Source organism: Ursus arctos, unplaced genomic scaffold, assembly GCF_023065955.2.
Source record: "Ursus arctos isolate Adak ecotype North America unplaced genomic scaffold, UrsArc2.0 scaffold_4, whole genome shotgun sequence".
In the NCBI taxonomy this organism is placed as follows: Eukaryota; Metazoa; Chordata; class Mammalia; order Carnivora; family Ursidae; genus Ursus; species Ursus arctos.
The window spans coordinates 15,651,817-15,671,819 of NW_026623056.1; the positions used below are offsets into that span (position 1 = coordinate 15,651,817).

General features: G+C 39.9%; 1 protein-coding gene across 1 annotated transcript in view; it reads right to left on the reverse strand.

The window, feature by feature from the left end:
- The window catches only part of MCCC1 (methylcrotonyl-CoA carboxylase subunit 1), a 58,808-nt gene that overhangs the window by 35,723 nt on the left and 3,082 nt on the right, over positions 1-20,003 (reverse strand). Inside the window, exons 2-7 of the mRNA XM_026497901.4 lie at positions 18,619-18,665; positions 17,245-17,381; positions 13,830-13,925; positions 5,466-5,587; positions 4,895-5,042; positions 4,686-4,807 (exon numbers count right to left, since the gene is read on the reverse strand). Coding sequence (XP_026353686.2) covers positions 4,686-4,807; positions 4,895-5,042; positions 5,466-5,587; positions 13,830-13,925; positions 17,245-17,381; positions 18,619-18,665 — 672 coding nt within the window. The remainder of the gene's footprint in view (positions 1-4,685; positions 4,808-4,894; positions 5,043-5,465; positions 5,588-13,829; positions 13,926-17,244; positions 17,382-18,618; positions 18,666-20,003) is intronic.

A 20,003-nucleotide genomic window follows, 5' to 3' on the forward strand; every position in this document is an offset into this window, starting at 1 on the left:
TTCTGACCTGTATCACTTTCCTTCTCTCTGAAAAATTTCTGTTATCATTTCTTGCAAGTCAAGTCTCTGAAGACAATGTCCCTCAACTTTGTTTGTCTGAGGAAGTCTATTTCTCCCTCTGGTTTGAAGGATAATTTCACGGGACACAGAGTTCGACGTTATCTTTTTCTCTTTCGATGCTTTATAAATATTTCATTTCCCCCTATTCTTGCTTAAGCCTGATATATTTCTTACCTCGTTTCTCTATAGGTAAGATGTTCTTATCCCTCATGTTTTTTCTAAGATTTTCTATTGGTCTTTGGTTTCCTGCAGTTTGAATATGATTCAAAAAATGTTTTGATATTTATCCTGCCTGGTGTCCTCTGAGCATACTAGTTCTGTGGTTTGGTGTTTGTCATTAACTCTGGAACATTTTCAGCCACTATTACTTCAAATATTTCTCCTGCTCCTTTCTTTCTTCTTGTAGTATTCAAATAACACATATGGTTCACTTTTTAAAATTGTCCCACAGACCTTGGATATTATGTTGGTTTTCATTCTTCTTTCTCTTTGCATTTCAGTTTGGGAAGTTTCCACTGACATATGTTCTAGGTCACAGATTCTTTCCTCAGCGGCGTCCAGTCTACTGAAGAGCCCATCAAATGCATTCTTCATTTCTGTTACATTGTTCTTGATTCCTAGCATTTCCTTTTGACTTTTCTCTCATAGTGTCCATCTCTCTGCTTACATTTCCCAAATGTTCTTGCATGTTGTCTACTCACTCCATTAGAGCCCTTAACATATTAATCAGTTACTTGAAACAACCCTATATCTGTTAATTCCACAATCTGTGGTTCTGACGTTTGTCTCCTTACACCGTGCTTTTTCTTGCCTCAATTTTCGCATGCCTTGTAATTTTTTTTTGTTAAAAGCCAGACATGAGGTATCACTTTACAGTAACTAAGATAAACACAGACCTTTACTGCAACGCTTAACGTGAATCTGGCTAGGATGCTGGGTTTAACGTCTACAGTAGCTGTTGGTACCAGGGGCTTGTTTCCTCTAGTGTCCTTGTTTTGTTTTTCCTGTTGCCTTTGACTAAGAACTCTTCTTAAATAGAGTCTATGTCTTGCAGTTCTTTCAGTTGAAACCCTGTTATTATACTGGGGCCCTGGTGATGTGGTGGAAGGGTGCAGGAGAGAGAAAACATCCTGTGATCTAATGATGAAATCTCAGTCTTCCAGTGAGCCTGTATTCCTGTGTGCTTCAGGCTTCTATGTTCCTGAGCACCATCCGTTTGTATGTATGTATGTGTGTGTATGTGTGTGTTTATTTTTAAAGATTTTATTTATTTATCTGACAGAGAAAGAGAGCACAAGCAGGGCGAGCGGGAAAGGGAGATATTTATTTTTAAAGTAAGCTGTATGACCAGCGTGGAGCTTGAACTCACAACCCTGAGATCAAGAGTCACCTGCTCCCCTGATTGAGCCAGCGAGGTGCACGCAGAAGTGTTTCTTAGCATTTTTTCTCGCGTTATATGAGACAGGAAGGCTAGAGGGGGTTAGAGTTGGCTAACTGCCCTTTCCACAAGACAGAAGAGGTGCTGGCAAAGTTTCCCTTGGAGAGCTGGCTTTTGTTAGGGAGAATAGACCACTCTGGGCCTCTTTCAGATGGTTATTTTTCTCCTCCCTCTGCCCCAAAATGGTATGGAATTTTTCCTGGATTTTCACTGTGAGCAACTGGTGGTGTTCTTAAAGGAAAAACTCATGAAAATTTGGGGTTCCCCTAACACTGGACCTTGAGGAGTTTCTCACTATCAAGCTAGTCCACATCCAGACTCCAGTAATTTATCAAAATCCCCGTAGAAGTGTTCCTATCAGTTTCCGGCTCCAGCGGCTTCTGCTCTGGCCGAGCGGATCTTGGCTATGATTCACTGTATTCACCTGCAGTCCAGCCTTCACTCTAAAATTCACTGACTCATTTTGTTCAGATTTTTACTTGCTTCTTGGATGTGAGTGATAACTTCTAAGCTCTTTACAAGTTGGAACGAAATGATTTTTCAAATTCCAATTGTAAAATGTCGCCACTTCCACTTCCACTTATCTGTTAGCTGCTCCAGGGAAGGAGACAGTAGAGCACGGACTCTAGGTTCTGAACGGAACACATAAGAGGGGCACAACACAGCTCTTTTCTGAGTTCTCAGAAATTGGAAACAGTTGTTCCTTTGGCGGCTTACAAGGGAAACTTTTTGCGGATCTGTGTTCTGTTATGATTTCTGCAGTGATCATAGGGCTTCTGTTGTTTTCCTTTTTCTGACGGATCCTTTTTCTGTGCTGCCTTCTCTAACTTAGAGATTCTGCAGCAGGCTGTTTGAGAACCAGGAGACGCACCCGACCCCAGCAGCTCCAGTTCAGCCACTGCTGGGACCTGGCCAGACAGACAGGTGCAGCTGAGTCTAAGAATGCCTTGATAATATTTTCTAAGAGTTCTACAGTTTTTATTTTCCTATTTACATTTTTAATCCATCTAGAATACATATTGAATGTGAACTGCAAAACGAACCTGATTTCCTTTTTTATCCTCCAAAATAGTACGCTTTGAAGACTGTGTCTATCTCAGCCTTTCAGGGAAGCTCAATAGTTCTAAGTAGATTTATAAAACATCTTGATGTGTACTTTTCTGAGTTATAAGCACCACCTTGACAATCTTCCGGCATTCCATTCACTCAACAGCTGATTACATAGCCACATACAAAACAGTATAATTATCATGATATTACTAAAAAATGCAGAATAAATAGATACAGAAATACTATTACTTATATTAGGAGAAAGAGATTATGAGTGACTTTGTTTTCCATCTTCTATATTTTCCATGTTTACAATGTATTTATATTACTTCTATATTTCAAAAACTATTATTATTGATGCCCGTCATGAAGAAAGTAGCATGCCAGGTGATACAGAGGGGAAAATAAAAAGAAATGTACTATCAGGTCCTTGATTCCCACGAGCTTCCCAGCTACTGGGTGAACCAATTACAACATGAGGTAATATACAGCTAACACTTCACATGTAAAGAATTTACATCTTCAGAAAACGTTGTAGGCATTGAGTTACAGTCACTGAAATAGCTAGCTGACATCTCCACGATAACAAGAACATGCCAATTTGGACAATCAGCCTATTCTTTTTTGAAACATATTGTGAAAGGGAGCCCTCCACAGAGGACGGCCGCCATTTTGGCCTTACTTCCCACTAATACATGGCAGACTTTTAAACTATCAAATCTAAATGAATTTAACTTACCATGCCATGTTCAGGGACAGTTCCAAGTTTTGCAGCACTTGAAACAAAAGCAATTTGGGGGCCGTCTTTAAGGAGAATACAAAATTAGGTACAGGATTTTAGAAGAGGCTCACACAAGGGAAAGGCCTGAAGCTTTAGCATATTACCTTCAAGGTGAGTCCTCTCTGCTCATGGTTCCCAAGTGATTTATTCTTTATCAAGCTACTTGACTTATAGCATATATATATATGTGTGTGTGTGTGTGTGTGTGTGTGTGTATATATAGTATGTGTGTGTATTTATATATAATTACCACAAAATCTTTGAAACAAGAAGCTTTTATAGTCAGTATCTTATTTTAAGCAATACATATGAAAATAAAATTCCAGAAAATAAAAAAATTAGAAATTCACACGGCATCTGTTAGAGCAGTGCCAAGAGAAGCAGTTTAGTACAATGATTAGAGTGTGAATTCTGAATCCACATTCAGCTTCATCACTTCCCAGCTGGGAGACCCCAAGCAAGTCATACGACCACTCTGTTTCTCAGGGTCCTCACCTGCAAAATGGGAATAGGGCCTACCTACAGGACTGTCGCAGGAATTAGATTAGAAGTAGGATGGCAAAATTATTTAGTATATGTAAAATGCTTAGAATGTGGCAAATGGTAATTGTGATATATGGGTGAGATGTTAGTATTATTATTTGTTAACATACCACTACCAACTCAATTTAGTATCTATTCCCATTCTCTGAGCATCTCAACTGATGTTTATAGAGTCTGTAAGATAAAACGAAATTTCTTACAAGGATTTTTTTTATTCTGAAAAAATCCCTAAGTTCCGTCAACGAGAAATGGATTAGGGGTGTCTGGGTGGCTTAGTCGATTAAGCATCTGCCTTCGGCTCAGGATCGAGCCCCGCATCAGGCTCCCTGCCAAGCAGGGAGCCTGCTTCTCTCTCTCCCACTGCCCCTGCTTATGCTTGCTCTCTGTCTCTGTCAAATAAATAAATAAAATCTTAAAAAAAAAAAAAAACAATAAGAAATGGATTGAATAAATTAATGGTACATCAATATCACGGAACCATTAAGCCCAATAAAAAGAATAAGGCAGACCTGTATTTACTGACATGGAAAGATGGCTATGATGTCATATTAGCATACGATACTATGTAAGATTGTACTCACTGTATTTGTGTGTGTATTTTGTATTCTGTGGTATGTATATAAATATTTCTATCCATGTAGAAAATGCTGGGAGGAGTGCATACCATATATACTAAGTGGTTACGTCAGGGGGTGGGACTGGGGAACTTAATGTACTCATGCACTATTAGAACTTTATATTTTATATAATTTGCATGCATTTCTTTTATAATTTGGTTTTAAAAAGCTGAGTCAGAAAAATAGCTGAACCCACCTTGGCGTGTCTACAAACTTCTCGATCAGCATCGCATCATCATTGAAAGACTTCTTAGCTTCTCTCCGTGCCGATTCTAACTGCTCTTGAAATTCTTCTTCAGATCTGACGATCCTCATACCCTAACAGGGCAAGACAGTTATGACCACAACCTAAATAAAACTAAGAAGACTAGCCGGAAGTGAAAACAGGAGCGCACACAATCTTACTTTTCCTCCTCCACCACGGACGGCTTTAATCATGACAGGATAACCGATCCTCCCCGCCTGCTCCCTCAGGCACTGGTCCGACTGGTCCTCGCCGTGATAACCTTCCACCACCGGCACTCCGGCGGCAGCCATTATGGATTTGGACGTGCTTTGGAATAAAAAAGGTGAGATGCCCCAATTCCAAGAATTATTTCATACAAGAGAAACACAAAAACAGCCCCATCTACAAATACAATGGAACTTTTTAAAATAAAACGTCCCACTGGTGAAGAAAAGACTAGTCTGAGACAACAAATATTAACGTAAATATTAAAATATTAGTTTTTCTATGATAACCAGGAATCCAGTTTTTCATGTGATAGCTTATCCCACCTTTTTAATCCCTAAAACTAATTCATATATTGATTAGAAACGCTAGTTAGATGAACATTTTCTGTAACTCAGGGGAGTGGCAGTTGAATAACTTACACTTAGGACAACCGAAGATTCTAATTACCCTGTCTCTTATAGGTTAAACAAACCATTTCAATTGACCTTCTTACGGTTATATTTAAAAGATAGAAATTAATACCTCTTTATACCCATGTCTTTAATTGCAGATGAAGGAGGACCTATAAAAAGAATTCCTTCTTGTTTACACAGTTCGGCAAATTCCGTGTTTTCTGAAAGAAAACCGTATCCTGGATGGATAGCCTAGAAGTGAAAATGAAAGGACAAACTTACTAGTACTCCACTGGCACGCTGTGTGAGGCAGGAGACGTCCTCTTCCTCTGGGGAAGCCTCTCCCTACGCTGGTGGTAAGTACACTATGGGCTCTATCAAAATCTGTTTATCATATGGTTTCACTCATTTATGGAACATAAGAAATAGGAAGATCGGTAGGAGAAGGAAGGGAAGAATGAAGGGGGGGTTAAGCGGAAGGGGGAATGAACCACGAGAGACTATGGGCTCTGGGAAACAAACTGAGGGCTTCAGGGGCGGGGACTGGGATAGGCCGGTGATGGGCAGTAAGGAGGGCACATACTGCATGGTGCACTGGGCACTATACGCAAATAATGAATCATGGAACTTTACATCAAAAACTAAGGATATACTGTATGGTGACTAACATAACATAATAAAAATTATTACTAAAAGAAAAAAATCTGTTTCCAAAGAGGTATCTGAAACATTCATACCAAAGTACCAAAGCCTGACCTGAACCAGAAAAATCTATGTGGTAGTATATATACGACATAGAGTTTACCATTTTTACCACTTTTAAGTGTACAGTTCAGTGGCATTAAAGTACATTCTCAATGTTGTGCAACTATTACCACCATCCATGTCCAGAATGTTGTCATCATCCCCAACAGAGACTCTGTACACATTAAATGTCAATTCCACATTCCCTGACCACTTCTTACTTTGTGTCTCTATGAATACCCAATCTAGGAACCTAATATAAATGGAATTGTACAATATCTGTCCTTTTGTGTCTAGTTTATTTCATTTAGTATTATGTTTTCGAGGTTCTTCCATGTTGTAGCATGTATCAGAATTTCACTCCTTTTCATGGCTGAATAAGAGAATACTGTGTATATTGTACATTTTGGTTTTTTGCTTATCCATTCATCTGTTGATGGATGTTTGGATTGTTTCTACCTTTTGCTTTTGTGAATACACTGCTATGAACATCAGTGTACAAGTACCTGTTTGAGTCTCTGCTTTAAATTCTTTTAGGTATATATCTATAAGTGAAATTGCTGGATTATATAGAAGAATCTATTATTTTAATTAAAAATAATACTGCTGTTAGGGTAGAGTGTCAATGAATATTTGCAAGCAGGAATAAAGGGCTCCAGAGTAGCAGTGGGGTGGGTTGTTGACTCTGTCTCCATATAAAGCTGGCCTAGAACTGAAACCATGGTACCCAAAACTGGAAAGAACACACTAGCACAGTAATACCCTGTTTATCTTCAGGTCACTATCTGCCAATATCACCTTTCCAGAAAAAAAGCTAAGAAGCAAACAAAAAACCATATATTAGAGTCCACATATACTTAGTGAAAGAGGACCCCCCCCCCTCACATGTTAACCTAGTCACTTGCAACTTACTCAGAGTTTTAAGAAATGTATTTGTCTGGCTTTCTAGCCCACAGAAGAGGAAAATCAATACCTGAAGGACAGTAAGATTCCTAAGAGTAAACATACTCACAGCAAAAAGGAAGGATACAGTGGAAAGCAAAAAGCAGAACAGTCTTACATGATTTAGTGAGGGATAAAGCAACTTTCTCTCCAACCTCAACAGCCCTGATGGTATTTTTGTTCTTCTAAAATAGTAAGAATATATAATAATTATAACCAAGACAATGGAAAAAGGAAAAAGTTTAGCCAATACTATTTCAAAACATACATATTCAAAGAATAATTATGTTTTAGGGGCTCCTGGGTAGCTCAGCTGGTTGAGCAACCACCTCTTGATTTCGGCTAAGGTCATGATCTCGGGGCTGTAAGATGGAGTCCCATGGGGCTCCACGCTTGGTGTGGAGTCTGCTTGAGATTCTCTCTCTCCTCTCCCTTCGCCCCTCCCCTGGCTTGTGTGCGTGCCCTCTCTTTCTCTTTAAAATAACTAAATAAATACAAACATACATACATACATACATACATACATACATAAATAAATAAATAAAATCTTTTTAGAAAACCCCAAAGAATAGTTATGCTTCAAAATTAAAGGGGTACGCTTCAGACATCTGGGAAACTCATATGAATAGAACACCCACGTCTTAGTGACAGCAAACAGCAAAACGCTAGATAATCACATTAAGATGTCAGTTTGATCAGTCTGATGTTTTTTAAACCAAAGTTCAATTTTAGTAATTTTACATGAAATGTCAAATATTATTTATGCGAGGCAGAGCGAGACAGGTCTACATCCCAGTCTTTCCAACGTCTGAACAGCTTTTTTCTTTTATGGTTTATAGTACATAACATTCACTCATTTACAGTTTGATTTATTCAGCAAATTTATACAACTATGCAACTGTTACTATAATCCAGTTGTAGAATACTTCCGTCACTTGAATAAGTTCCTCTGTGCCCTACGCATAATTGATTAATCCTTGCTCCCAGAACTAGGCAACTACTGACCTGCTTTTGGTCTCTTATAATTGCCATTTTTAGAAATCTCATATAAACGGAACCACATAGTCCACAGTCTTATGTGTCTGGCTTCTTTAACTTAGCATAACATTTTCTGGCTCACCCTTGTCGGGTGCCTGGGTAGTTCATTTTTTATAGACCTTTTTATATTTGTTGATGCACTGAATGGATAGCACACGTTTTATTTATCCATTCATTTGGATTTTTTTTTCCAATTTTGGACTTTCTGAATAATGCTGTCATGAACACTCATATACAAGTAACATATGTAAACGCATTTTTCATTTCTCTTGGTAAATACCCAGGAGTGCAATTGTTAGGTCAAATATGGTAAGTATATATTTAACTTTTTAAAACCAGCCATTTTCTAAAGTGGCTGTACTATTTTGCATTTCCATCAGCAATGCATGATGCTTCTAAGTTTCTCTATATCCCTGCCAACATGTGGTTTTATCGGTCTTTTTTTTTTATATAATAATTTTTATTAATTATGTTAGTCACCATACAGTACACCCCTAGTTTTTTATGTAAAGTTCCACGATTCATTACTTGCGTATAACACCCAATGCACCATGCAATACGTGCCCTCCTTAATACCCATCACCAGCCTATCCCATTCCCCCACCCTCCTCCCCTCTGAAGCCCTCAGTTTTTATCGGTCTTTTTGACTTTAGCCTTTCTAGTGTGTACATAGTGATACTGCATTCTTAAAACATCTTCATTGACATACAACTGATATACCATAACCTTAGCCAACCCAGTGACTTATAGTATTATTCACAGAGTTGGCAAACATTACCGTAATCTAAGACACTGAGTAAGATCTAATAACGTAACTTGTCATTACCCCCGAAACAAACTCCATGCCTCTTAGCAGTTATTTTCCATTCCCTACATATCTCCAGCTCTAGGCAACCACTGATTTACTCTGTTTCCATAGATATGCCTATTTTGGACACTCCATATAAACTGAATTATACAATACATACAGTCTTCAGTGACTGGCTTCCTTCTTCCACTGAACACAATATTTTCAAAATTCATCCATTTTTTACCATGTATCAGCACCTCTTTCCTTTTTATTGCTGATTTTAGGTTTATCTTTTTGTATATAAATATCCAATTTGTGTTCCAGCACAATTTGTTGAAAAGACTATCTTTCCCACTGAATTACTTTAGCTCTTTTGTTCAAAAATTAATTGACATATATGTGTGAGTTTATTTTGGGACTTTCCATTCTGTTGCACTGATATATGTACTTTTCCTTCTGATACCATACTGTTGTGGTTACTGCAGGTTTATAATGAGTTTTGAAATCCGAGAGTCTAAGCCCTACAAATTCATTGTCTTTTCAAAATTGTTTTTTTTAAAGATTTTCTTTTAAGTAATCTCTGTACCCAACATTGGGCTTGAACTCACAACCCCGAGATCTAGAGTTGCATACTCTACTGACTGAGCCAGCCAGGCACCCCTCAAAATTGTTTTCACTATATACTAGACCTTTGGACTATTTTAGGACCAGCTTGTCAATATTCACCAAAAAAACCCGATTGGGATTTTGATCAAGATTGCCTTAAATCTACCGATCAATTTGGAAAGAATTGTCATCTTAACACTACTGATTCTTCCAATGATATATCTATCCACTTATTTAGAACTTCTTTAATTCCTCTCAGCAATGTGTTACAGTTTTCATGCATAGATCTTAAACCGATTTTGCTAACTTTAGTGCTAAGTATTTGTGATGTTATTGTGAATATAACAGTTTCCTTAATTTCATTTTCAAAGTGTTGCTAGCTTCCCTTCTTTTGAACAGATGGTTAATTCAATAGAACTCTGATGAACTAGATATTCTCCCTTCATAACTAAAAAGAAAAGCACCTACCTTCTTGAAAAAAAAAAAAAAATCCAACCACACATTATGGTAACGACCTCAAGAAGTTTTAACTAGTTTATCTTAGGAAGAACAATTTAATATATCCAAGCCAAATCCAAATACTTGAGCATTTGAATATATAATAAAGGAAAACTCAATACTACTACTGTTACCAGGGGCTAATTTCTCTAGCCATCGGGCAGGTATTTAGCCACCAGTTCACCCTGGTAGGTCCCAGGATGGCAAGCCTGTTTAGATCCTTCATTCCATAGTACTAACATGCCATTAACAATAAAGACAGAAACCATCATCTCCTATCCTTAAATCTCTGCCAAAATAATTTATTCCATGCTTTTAGTTTGTAACCTTTCTGCTGTACTTTTCAAGCACATGTACAGATCCAAAGTTGTTGTCGGCTCTGCTCCCAAGCAGAAATGAGAGGTGCCCTTTCCTTGGTGGAGAGAACAAGCCATACTCTTTAAATTCTTACTATCCAGAATTTCCTGTCCACATCTCCGATACTTAAACATATGGATTTCCTTTTGGTCAATTACACAGATGACCAGCATTTAAATAACTTGCAATATTCATTAAAGTTACCTATCAGTGATTTTGAAATGCCTGTAATAAAGTTATTCATTGCTGGTGGTACGTTAAAAGAAACTGGAGCACTTCACCAAACATTAATGCTCAGGAACTAATGCTGTCAACTGAGGGGATAAAAGTGTTTTTAAACCTTTCACTAAAGAATAATTCACATACAGAAAAGTGCCTGTCGTAAGTATACAGCTTTTATAAACAGTTTTCATGAACTGAATACACCTGTGTAACCAGGAGGCAGCTCAAGAAACAAAATATCACTAGTATTCCACGAGACCCCTATATGCTCTCTTCCAGTAACCACAGCGCCCTCCCCCAAGGCACTGTGGCAACAGTCTCTTAAAGGCTCCTCAGGCAATTCTAATCTCCAGCCAGCACTCACTACTCCATCTTTCCCAAGCAGAGAAGGTCTGAGACAAATGACAATCAAGAGAACTAGAGAACCATTACATTTTCTAGAGTCTCTCCAGTTAGCCATGTCAGCAGGCAAACCACGAGAGATTCGGCTCATGTGCAAATGTTACTCTAGCATCTGTAAAAATGCCTAAGTCAAAACGGCTACATTGACAGTTCTACATTTTGGGCAACCTTCTTTCAAAACCACTAGACTAATGTTACTCAAAGTCCTATATCAGAAAGATCAGTAAGTTTCTTCTTTAAAGTTAAAGCAAGGTTTGCTCCCCGAACTGACAAGTATCCTTTCATTAGAGAGCCTCGTCAATCATAACCCACCAAATTTCCTTTTTGATCAGGATTCCAGGAAGAACTGAAGTAGGCTTCTTTGGCCTAAGTTTTCTGACTTAATTCCAGCCCCTATCCCCAATAATAGTCCCATACTACTAATTTTTTCTGATGCTATTCTTTGTTTTACAAACATTACAGGTCATGTTTACAAGCCATCTCAAATCGTGAATATCCAGGCAAAGTGTGTGAAAATTATTTATTCTTTCTTCATCGATGGTTTGTTAGTATAGCATGTAACATAAGACTAATCGAGATAGACACAGAGTTAATAAATTCCCCAGAATTAACATATCATTCACTTGCTACAGGGTTGTTATTTAAACTGAAAAATGGTCTCAGCAATCATTAAAAAGGGAGAAGATTTTAGGGGCACCTGGGTGACACAGTCGGTTAAGCATCTGACTCTTGCTTTCAGCTCAAGTTGTGATCTCAGGGTCATGAGATTGAGCCCTGGTCGGGCTTGTACTCAGTGCGGAGTCTGCTTAAGATTCTCTCTCCCTCCATCTCTGCCAATCCCTGCCCTCCACCCCCCTCCCCTGCTTTATCTCCCTCTCTCTCAAAAAAAAAGGGGGGGGGTTTCACCTCTGAGGAAATAACTGATTAGAAATATCTGATTATAAAACAATGATAAAATAAGGAAGCCGGCTGGCCTACAAGAAACTTTTTTTTAAAGATTTAATTTTTTGAGAAAGAGAGAGAGAACTTGAGCAGGGGTAGGGACAGAGGGAAAGAGACTCCCTGCTGAGCATGGAGCCAGACATGGTACTCGATTCCAGGACCCTGGGATCATGACCTGAGCCGAAGGCAGCCACCTAACCAACTGAGCTACCCAGATGCCTCTACAAGAAACTATTTTTAATTAATTGAAATTTCTGATTAAATAATATCTTCCCTTTTACCAAAATGCAGGGCAACAAAGTTCTGGTCAGCCTGGTCTAACATAGGGCTGGAAGTCAGGAGACTCTTGTTTAATCCTCTCTTTCAATAATAAGTTTTGCTTTCAAGGTACCTGGGGATCTTAATAAAAATGCAAATTATGCATAAAAATGTAAATTACAGTGGTTTGAGATGAGGTTTAAGAGTCTGTATTTCTACTAAGCTCCCAATCAATGCCATGGACCATGCTTTCTGATTAGCGAGACTAGGTGATCTGGGGTATCATGTAACCTTCTGTGCATTAGATTTTACATCTGTAAAATGAAGGTGGTAATACTCTCTCCTAAAAACAACAAAAAAAGAAATATGTAATGGAATCTCAGTATTCCTGAATGGATCCTGAATGACAGCGCCTCACTGCCTTTACTCCATCCACACTGAATACAACTGACCCGTGAACACCAAGCTTGTTTTCATCTCAGCGTCTTGGCAATTGCATTTGCCTGAATCTCGCTCTTCAAATTCTTCATATGGCCGACTCCTCATCAGTCAAGGTCTCTGTTCAACTGTCACCTCTTCGGAAAGGCCTCTACTGACCACCCTATTTTAAAGTATCTCCTAACCTGTCTTTATCCCCTTATCCTGCTTTATTTTTCTCCACCACTTACAACATTCTTAACTGTAATATTTCTTTATGGACACTCTTAAATGCTAGGCTAACAAGTTTGAACTCTAACCTGTAACCACTGAAGATTTACTCACTAGGGGATAGAATGAGAAAGGGTGAGGTTATTAAAAAAAAGAGCAGGGAATAATGAAATTAGTGTTTAAGAAACACTTGTCTAAATAGTATGGAGAACTCACTGGATAGGTAATGGACTTAGAAGGAGGGAAACCAGCTGAGAATCAGAAATCTAGATGAGAAATCATAAGGTCTGGTTGTGTGATTAAAAAGAACTACTTCTGGGACGCCTGGGTGGCTCAGTCAATTAAGCGTCTGCCTTTGGCTCAGGTCCTGATCCCAGGATCTTGGGATCAAGTCCCGCATTGGGCTCCTTGCTCAGTGGGGAGCCTGCTTCTCCTTCTGCCTGCTGCTTCCCCTGCTTGTGCACACACTCTCTCTGATAGATAGATAGATAGATAGATAGATAAAATCTTCCAAAAAAAAGAACTACTTCTGAAGAAATTTCAAATGAAGACTCCACACAAGTCGGTTCCTATTTTATTTTGATGTAATAATACTGGAGTTTTGAACCTGGGAGACTGGAAAACTTGGGAGTGGACTGGGACTTGGGAGTAGAATGGGACTGGAAAGTCAAAAGGTACACAGATTTCTTGCTTGATTATATTTTTTCTTGGAATTTATAGCACCATCTATTTCCCACAAAGGATCCGACGATATTCCTAGGCTCTGGTTTTGACGGTAGAAGGACGGAATTCCCTCTTAATTTGAATTTATAATTTAAACCCTTCCTCTACCTGTTTTCCAAAAGATCTAAAGTGCAAAGGATTCAGTGCGAAGGTGAAGCGACTGAGGAATAAGGGACATATCTAGTATACAACAATGAGTGATCAAACGTAAACATCTTGGGAATGGCTAAAAATGGAGAATGAGTTCTGAAAATGGTAAGTGCTTTTGTGTAAACTGTACAAAACTTCTTCCTTTTGCATTGTAAATCTCTTCATGACTCTTACCTGGGCAGCGGAGATCTTGGCCACTTGAATGATCTTCTCCATAGAAAGGTAGCTCTGCTGCGAGGGAGCGGGGCCGATGGAATACGCTTCATCTGCCTGTTTAAGGAATATTACAAGCTTAAAAGATCTCACAGCTAGCACACACTAAAAAAACGATAGAACTGCTTCAGGGTCATTTGATTATCATAAATAAAGACTGGCTCCCCAAGAACAATGCAAGAATTAAGGAACAGAAGGACCAGCTCACGTCTGCTATCAAAATAAGCCAGTTTGGAATCTTTCGCATGAAGAGGATGCCCAAACGTGATTTTTATGTATAAACCAAACACTAGAGTGAAATAAAATGTCTTTAGGATAGAAAGCAACAGGCATTAATCATAGTATCATCATTGGTAACAATAACAATCTTAAATGCACCTAGTGCCAAAAGTGTACAATTTGACAAGAGACAAAATATATGACTGTTGTATACAGCAAGAAATAAAATTATGAAGTTTACTAAAGTTTATAATTATCCTGATATAATGATAATGCTCTTTCTATACATTTGTGAACTACTTCATACTGTCCTTTAAAACTTTCACATAATCACAGCAGCCCTCAAAGCAGACGGGATAGAAAACATCACTCATTCACTCAAAGACTTATTGAGTGCCTGCTCCGTGCTGTGCTTTGAGCTGGGAGCTGCCTGCACTACGGTAAACAAATGTCCCTGCCTGGAGGGAAGAGACAGACATCGATATACATCTACACACTTAATGACAACTGTGATAAAGGCCATGAAGGAAACACAAAGGACACAATGCAGGTGAAGAGGGGGACTGATCAGGCCTGAGGGTGCTCAGGGAAAGGCTGGGAGGGAAGGGCAGGGGCTCCTCCAGGACGACCAGGACTTGGCCAGGCAAATGCAGGGAGGATGTGGAGTTGGGAACAGGAATGGAGGGGAGGGCCAGCCTCCCACGCAAAGAGAGCAACATATATGGAGGTCCAGAGCTGGCAAGAAACTTGGTCCATCTGAGGGACAGAGGCTTGTGCGGCTGGAGCCCAGTGAGCCAGGGGTCAGGGTCCAGAGACATGGCTGGACAGACCAGGGAGCACAGGTTTCAGGGGGCCTCCTGGGAGGTGAAAGCTTTGGATTTTCTCCCAAGGGAACACATAATGAGGTTTTCTGGGTATTGTTTTTTTGTTCTTAAACTTTTAATTTCACAAAAACACAAATCCCTTCTTATTTTAAAGAATGTGAACAATGACACAAAGGCATCGCCCCCTCCCTCACTTCAAACCTCTTCCACACAGAACTACTATGATCGATTTGGGACATATTTTTCCACATCCATATTCCTATTTATTTGTATATATTTACACAACACATACAGTTTTAGTTTTTATGAGAACAGGATCAAACTTCTGTAATCGCTTTTTTCATTAACAGGATGTCTTGGGAGCTCTCTTCTTGCTAGTGCACATACGTTTACCTCAGTTTTTATAACAATCGCATAATGTTCCGCAGGATGGCGGTCCCACAGTTCTCTGAACAGACGTCTAGGTCATAATGGCAAAAAGCCGGATGCTGGCAGCATTCCCATACACGCCTCATTTGCACATACGTGCGAGCGTGTCTCTGGACTGAGATCTAGAGGAATGTGTGCAGGGTTGGGCGAAAGATAGGACATTTTAATAGCTCCTCATTAATCAACCCCTGAAATGGTATCACCAACATACCTTTCCATCAACATATTGACTATTAACCACGCTATGACCAACGATACTATCCATCTGTTAAATTCTTGCTAATCCAGTAGACGATAAAAAGGTCTAAGGCATTTAAGCAGAGAAGCACCATGAGAAAAACCTGGTTTTGGGCTACTGGCCTGGCTGCAGTGTGGAACATACCATGGAGGTGGTCAAGATGCACGCAGGGGGACTACCTGGAGGAGGCTGTGGCCCCGGACCGGCAAAGGTGATGGCGGCTCTGACTACCGGTGCCAGTGGTAGAGGCAGAAAGAAGTGGAAAGAAGTGTTTGGGTAACAGAATAAACAGCACTAGGGGCGCCTGGGTGGCTCAGTCATTAAGCGTCTGACCTGGCTCAGGTCATGGTTCTGGGGTCCTGGAATCGAGCCCTGCGTCGGGCTCCCTGCTTAGCGGGGAGCCTGCTTCTCCCTCTGCCTGCTGCTCCCCTGCTCATGCTTGCTCTCTCTCTCTGTCAAATAAATAAAACCTTTTAAAAAAATAATAATAAACAGTGCCAGGTGACTGCCTAACTGGGGAAGGGAAAGATGCAGAGTGGTGGGAAGACAGAAGATGTTCTAAGACTCCCAGATCTCTGGCATTATGGCTTTTTTGGGCAACAGTGTTGCCATCTGCTGGGTTAGGGAAGTCTGAAGGAAAAGCAGCTTCACTCCAATCAAAGTCATGAGTTCAACTTCAGGCATGTTAGCTTGGTAGCTGTGACACATCCACGCGGAGATGTCGAGTGGGCAGTTGGAAGGACCTGTATCACATTCAAAAGAGAGTCTGAGCTAGAAATAGAAATAGAAATTTGGAAGTGTTTAGCGAAGCCCTAGGAGGAGACGAAATGATCCAGAGTGAGAGTATCCAGCGAGAAAAGCAGAAGCTGGAAGATGCTTAAAAAAAGGTAAGAGGAGGACTGCAGAGCCCAGGAAGACAACTAGCCTTGGATGGAACAAGGCCAGATGCAGGCGCAGCAAACAGAAGAAGGGCACCTCCTCCTCTGTGAATCAGGATCATGGCTTGAGAATAGGTGGATAAAGGGATAGTCGGAGGCTGGAATGGAGCAAAGCAGGTTTGAGTCGGTCACTACACAGAATGAGAGAAAAGTGGCCAGGGAGCCCACGGGCCTGCCATGCAGTGCTGAAAGCCACGAATTTCTGTCGCTGCTCAGCCTTGCTGCAGGCATAGGGAAGACCAAGAGTTGAATTCATCCATGGCTGTTTCTGGCTGGTGAATGATAGCTAGTAACAAGTGGTAACACTCAGGGGAGTGGGATCCTTTTAGTTATAATCTTATAGTTAAGCCCAGGCTCAGAAACATTAAGTGACTTGTCAAAGATCCCTTGGCCAGTAAGTAGTAATTGCTAAGACTGGAACCTGGATCCTTCTAGTACATTGGGGACCCAGATATGCGCTACTCAAAGTATGATCTGTCTCTGAACTGTCTTAACCAACCCTTGATGAGACAGGACTTTGCCCGTAAGTCAACTACACAACCAAACACACTGTTTAGTTCAACGGATCTTATGTTTGGAAAACGTTCCCCACGGGGATGACTGAACTTACCCACTTATGCCCTGTTAACACAGCAAACATAAACTGTCCACATAAAGAAGTAAAATACCAACACAATAAAAAAATCCAATCACTTACAAAATTTGACTTTCAGTTTTTAACAACGTACCATGTCAACATGCATGGAATTCCTGTCGGCCTCACTATACACAGCCACGGACTGTATACCCATTTTTTTGGCTGTTCGTATCACCCTGCAGGCAATTTCTCCGCGGTTTGCAATGAGGAGCTTGGCAATGTTTCGTCCTGTTTAAAACACCGTGAAAATCATACGTAAACGTTACTGGAGAGCAAAGAATGAGAAAGCAAAATAAACATTCCATGACATTAACCAGCCGATAAACGTTTGTTTTGGCAAAATCAACATAGCAGGGCCTCAAATAACCATTTTAACTAATATTAATGCCTTTTTTTTTTCTCTTCACTGAAATTCAAGATGCCCCTATTAACATCAACTCTTAAATTATCAAGCTTTTTCAACTTTAAAATGAAAAGATGCTTTGAAATGCCAAAGGTCAATAGCCCCAAGCCCCCATCATAGTTAATAGTAATTAATCTTTCGTAAGTACTTATGCCTCAGAACCTGTGCTGAAGACTCACTCTGGACTTAAATCCTCACAGTAATCCCATGAAGTAGATACTATTAATATTATACCAATCTTAAAGGTAAAGAAATTATAACTCAAGGAGATACTACTTTCCTGAAATAATACAGCTAAAAGAAATAGTGGATCCAGGATTTGAACCCACGTCAGCTTCACTCCAGAATCGGAACTCTCAGTCACTCCGCCCCACTCCCTCTAGCCCCTGTACACGTACACAGGGACGTGTGGTTCTCTTGCCATATAAGTGAGGACCGTGCCAGTTCACTGGCACCAGAGCCATCACGATGAACAAATGTACTTCCATCATCACACATGAAATAAATGTTCCCTGGCAGTTTATCGTAGTTATTGTTCTCAAAAAAGAAGGTTATATAATTTAAAACAAGGTTTTTCTATAGGGATCTCTAGAGCCTGAGTTGTCACAGGAGCTACCGAGATGATGTATGCATGAGTGTGTCGCGGGGAGGAAGCTGCATCCAATCAACCAGCAGTTACGCTTATATGTGTTTCAGAGTTGGGAATTCCATGTAACATTTTATTTGAAAAAACATTCTGCTACTTAACAGAACTGTTGTAAAACACTGATTTAGACCATCACAGTTATGCCTTTGCAATTCACTGCACTAAAGATGATCAAAGAGGCAGAAATAACAAAAATATATTTAAATGTTCTCAATTATTTCTGTATATAGTTTAGACTCAACAACAAGAAAGATTTGACATAAAAAGAGGTGGAAACCATGACTCAATACTTACTAAGAAAATGATCATGAAAATCCCAAACTTCAAAAGTCTAGGAGAACTGATTCTACATACACAAATTAAGGAATCTGACATTTCGCAATCTGAAGCGAAGCCAAGGAGAGCAGAGACAGTACCTGTGGTTGTCGCATACTTCATGGATCTCTGCTTCCAAGTGCATCTCCTATCAAGCGAATCCAAATGGAATTATAATTAAACAGGATACACAAGATCAGTTGTTGTTTCAAAAGAACCAAAATTTTAAAAACTTGAAACCAAGTCCAGATATGACCTTGGTTAAGCCTGAAGCCTACGCAGTGACTTAGTAACACTTTCCTCTAGGGAAAGCGGGAAGAAAATTCCTCTAGAAACCGGAAGTTACAGTTCTGGCTGTTCTCCCTGGCACCGCGTGTCCTTGAATAGATCACCTAACCTGCTTGTCCAGAGCCTGGCATCTGGCCACAGAGTCACCAACAATTAGAAAGTCAAGGTACTTCAAGAACATCCAGTTCAGCTTTTTCAAACTCTTTTGACTAGAACCCAAAGTAAAAACTGTATTTGACGTCACATGCTGGTACACACACAAAACAGAAGTTTCATGACAAAAGATTTTCCCTGCGTTTTGATACTCTCTGGTCTATTCCAGTTTATTAAATAAAATACACTGGTCAAACTACAGCTTGAAAAATACCAATCTAATTTAACCCTGATAAGACAGGTTTGAACAATTAAGCCCAGAGAAGTAAAGAGAAGGAGCTGATCAAGGGTAGCAGAAAGAAGGGCGCCTGGGTGGCTCAGTTGTTAAGCGTCTGCCTTCAGCTTAGAGTCCTGGGATCGAGCCCCGAATCAGGCTCCCTGCTCCGCTGGGAGCCTGCTTCTTCCTCTCCCACTCCCCCTGCTTGTGTTCCCTCGCTGGCTGTCTCTCTCTCTGTCAAATAAATAAACAGGATCTTTAAAAAAAAAAAAAAGGGTAGCAGAAAGAATGCTGGCGATGGGGCCGGGAGAGCCCCCTCCGACCAAATGTTGGTGACCCCAGGCAAGTCTCTTTACATCAGTGTTTCTCCAGTCTTTTTTCATTATGGCCCCCTAATGCAAAAACATGAATACTAAGATTTTGTAAGAGGGGTTGAGCCTTGGAGGGTATGGTAACCATAACATCTAAGATTTTTTCCCTCTCTCAAGATCCAATTTTCACTTTCCAACTCAAACTTCAGTGTCTTCATGGAAGACAGGAGACTCCAACAGGTGCTCTTGAAGATACTTCTCAGTTTTCAAAGTACACAATAAGCTGAGTCCTTGTATTAATAAGAAATGGAGAACCAGGAGGCTAAATGACTTGTTTGAGATGTCTTATCTAGGAGGAAGTTCATTAAGGTCTAAAACAATTTTTAAGTTCCATGATATCTATTGATAGAGTAGGTTACAAAACTTTAAGCAAGATCTGACAGAACGCAGGCCACATTCACTTTGGGGACAAAAAAGTATAATGCCTATCAGGTGTCAGCTAAAAAGAATACATTGG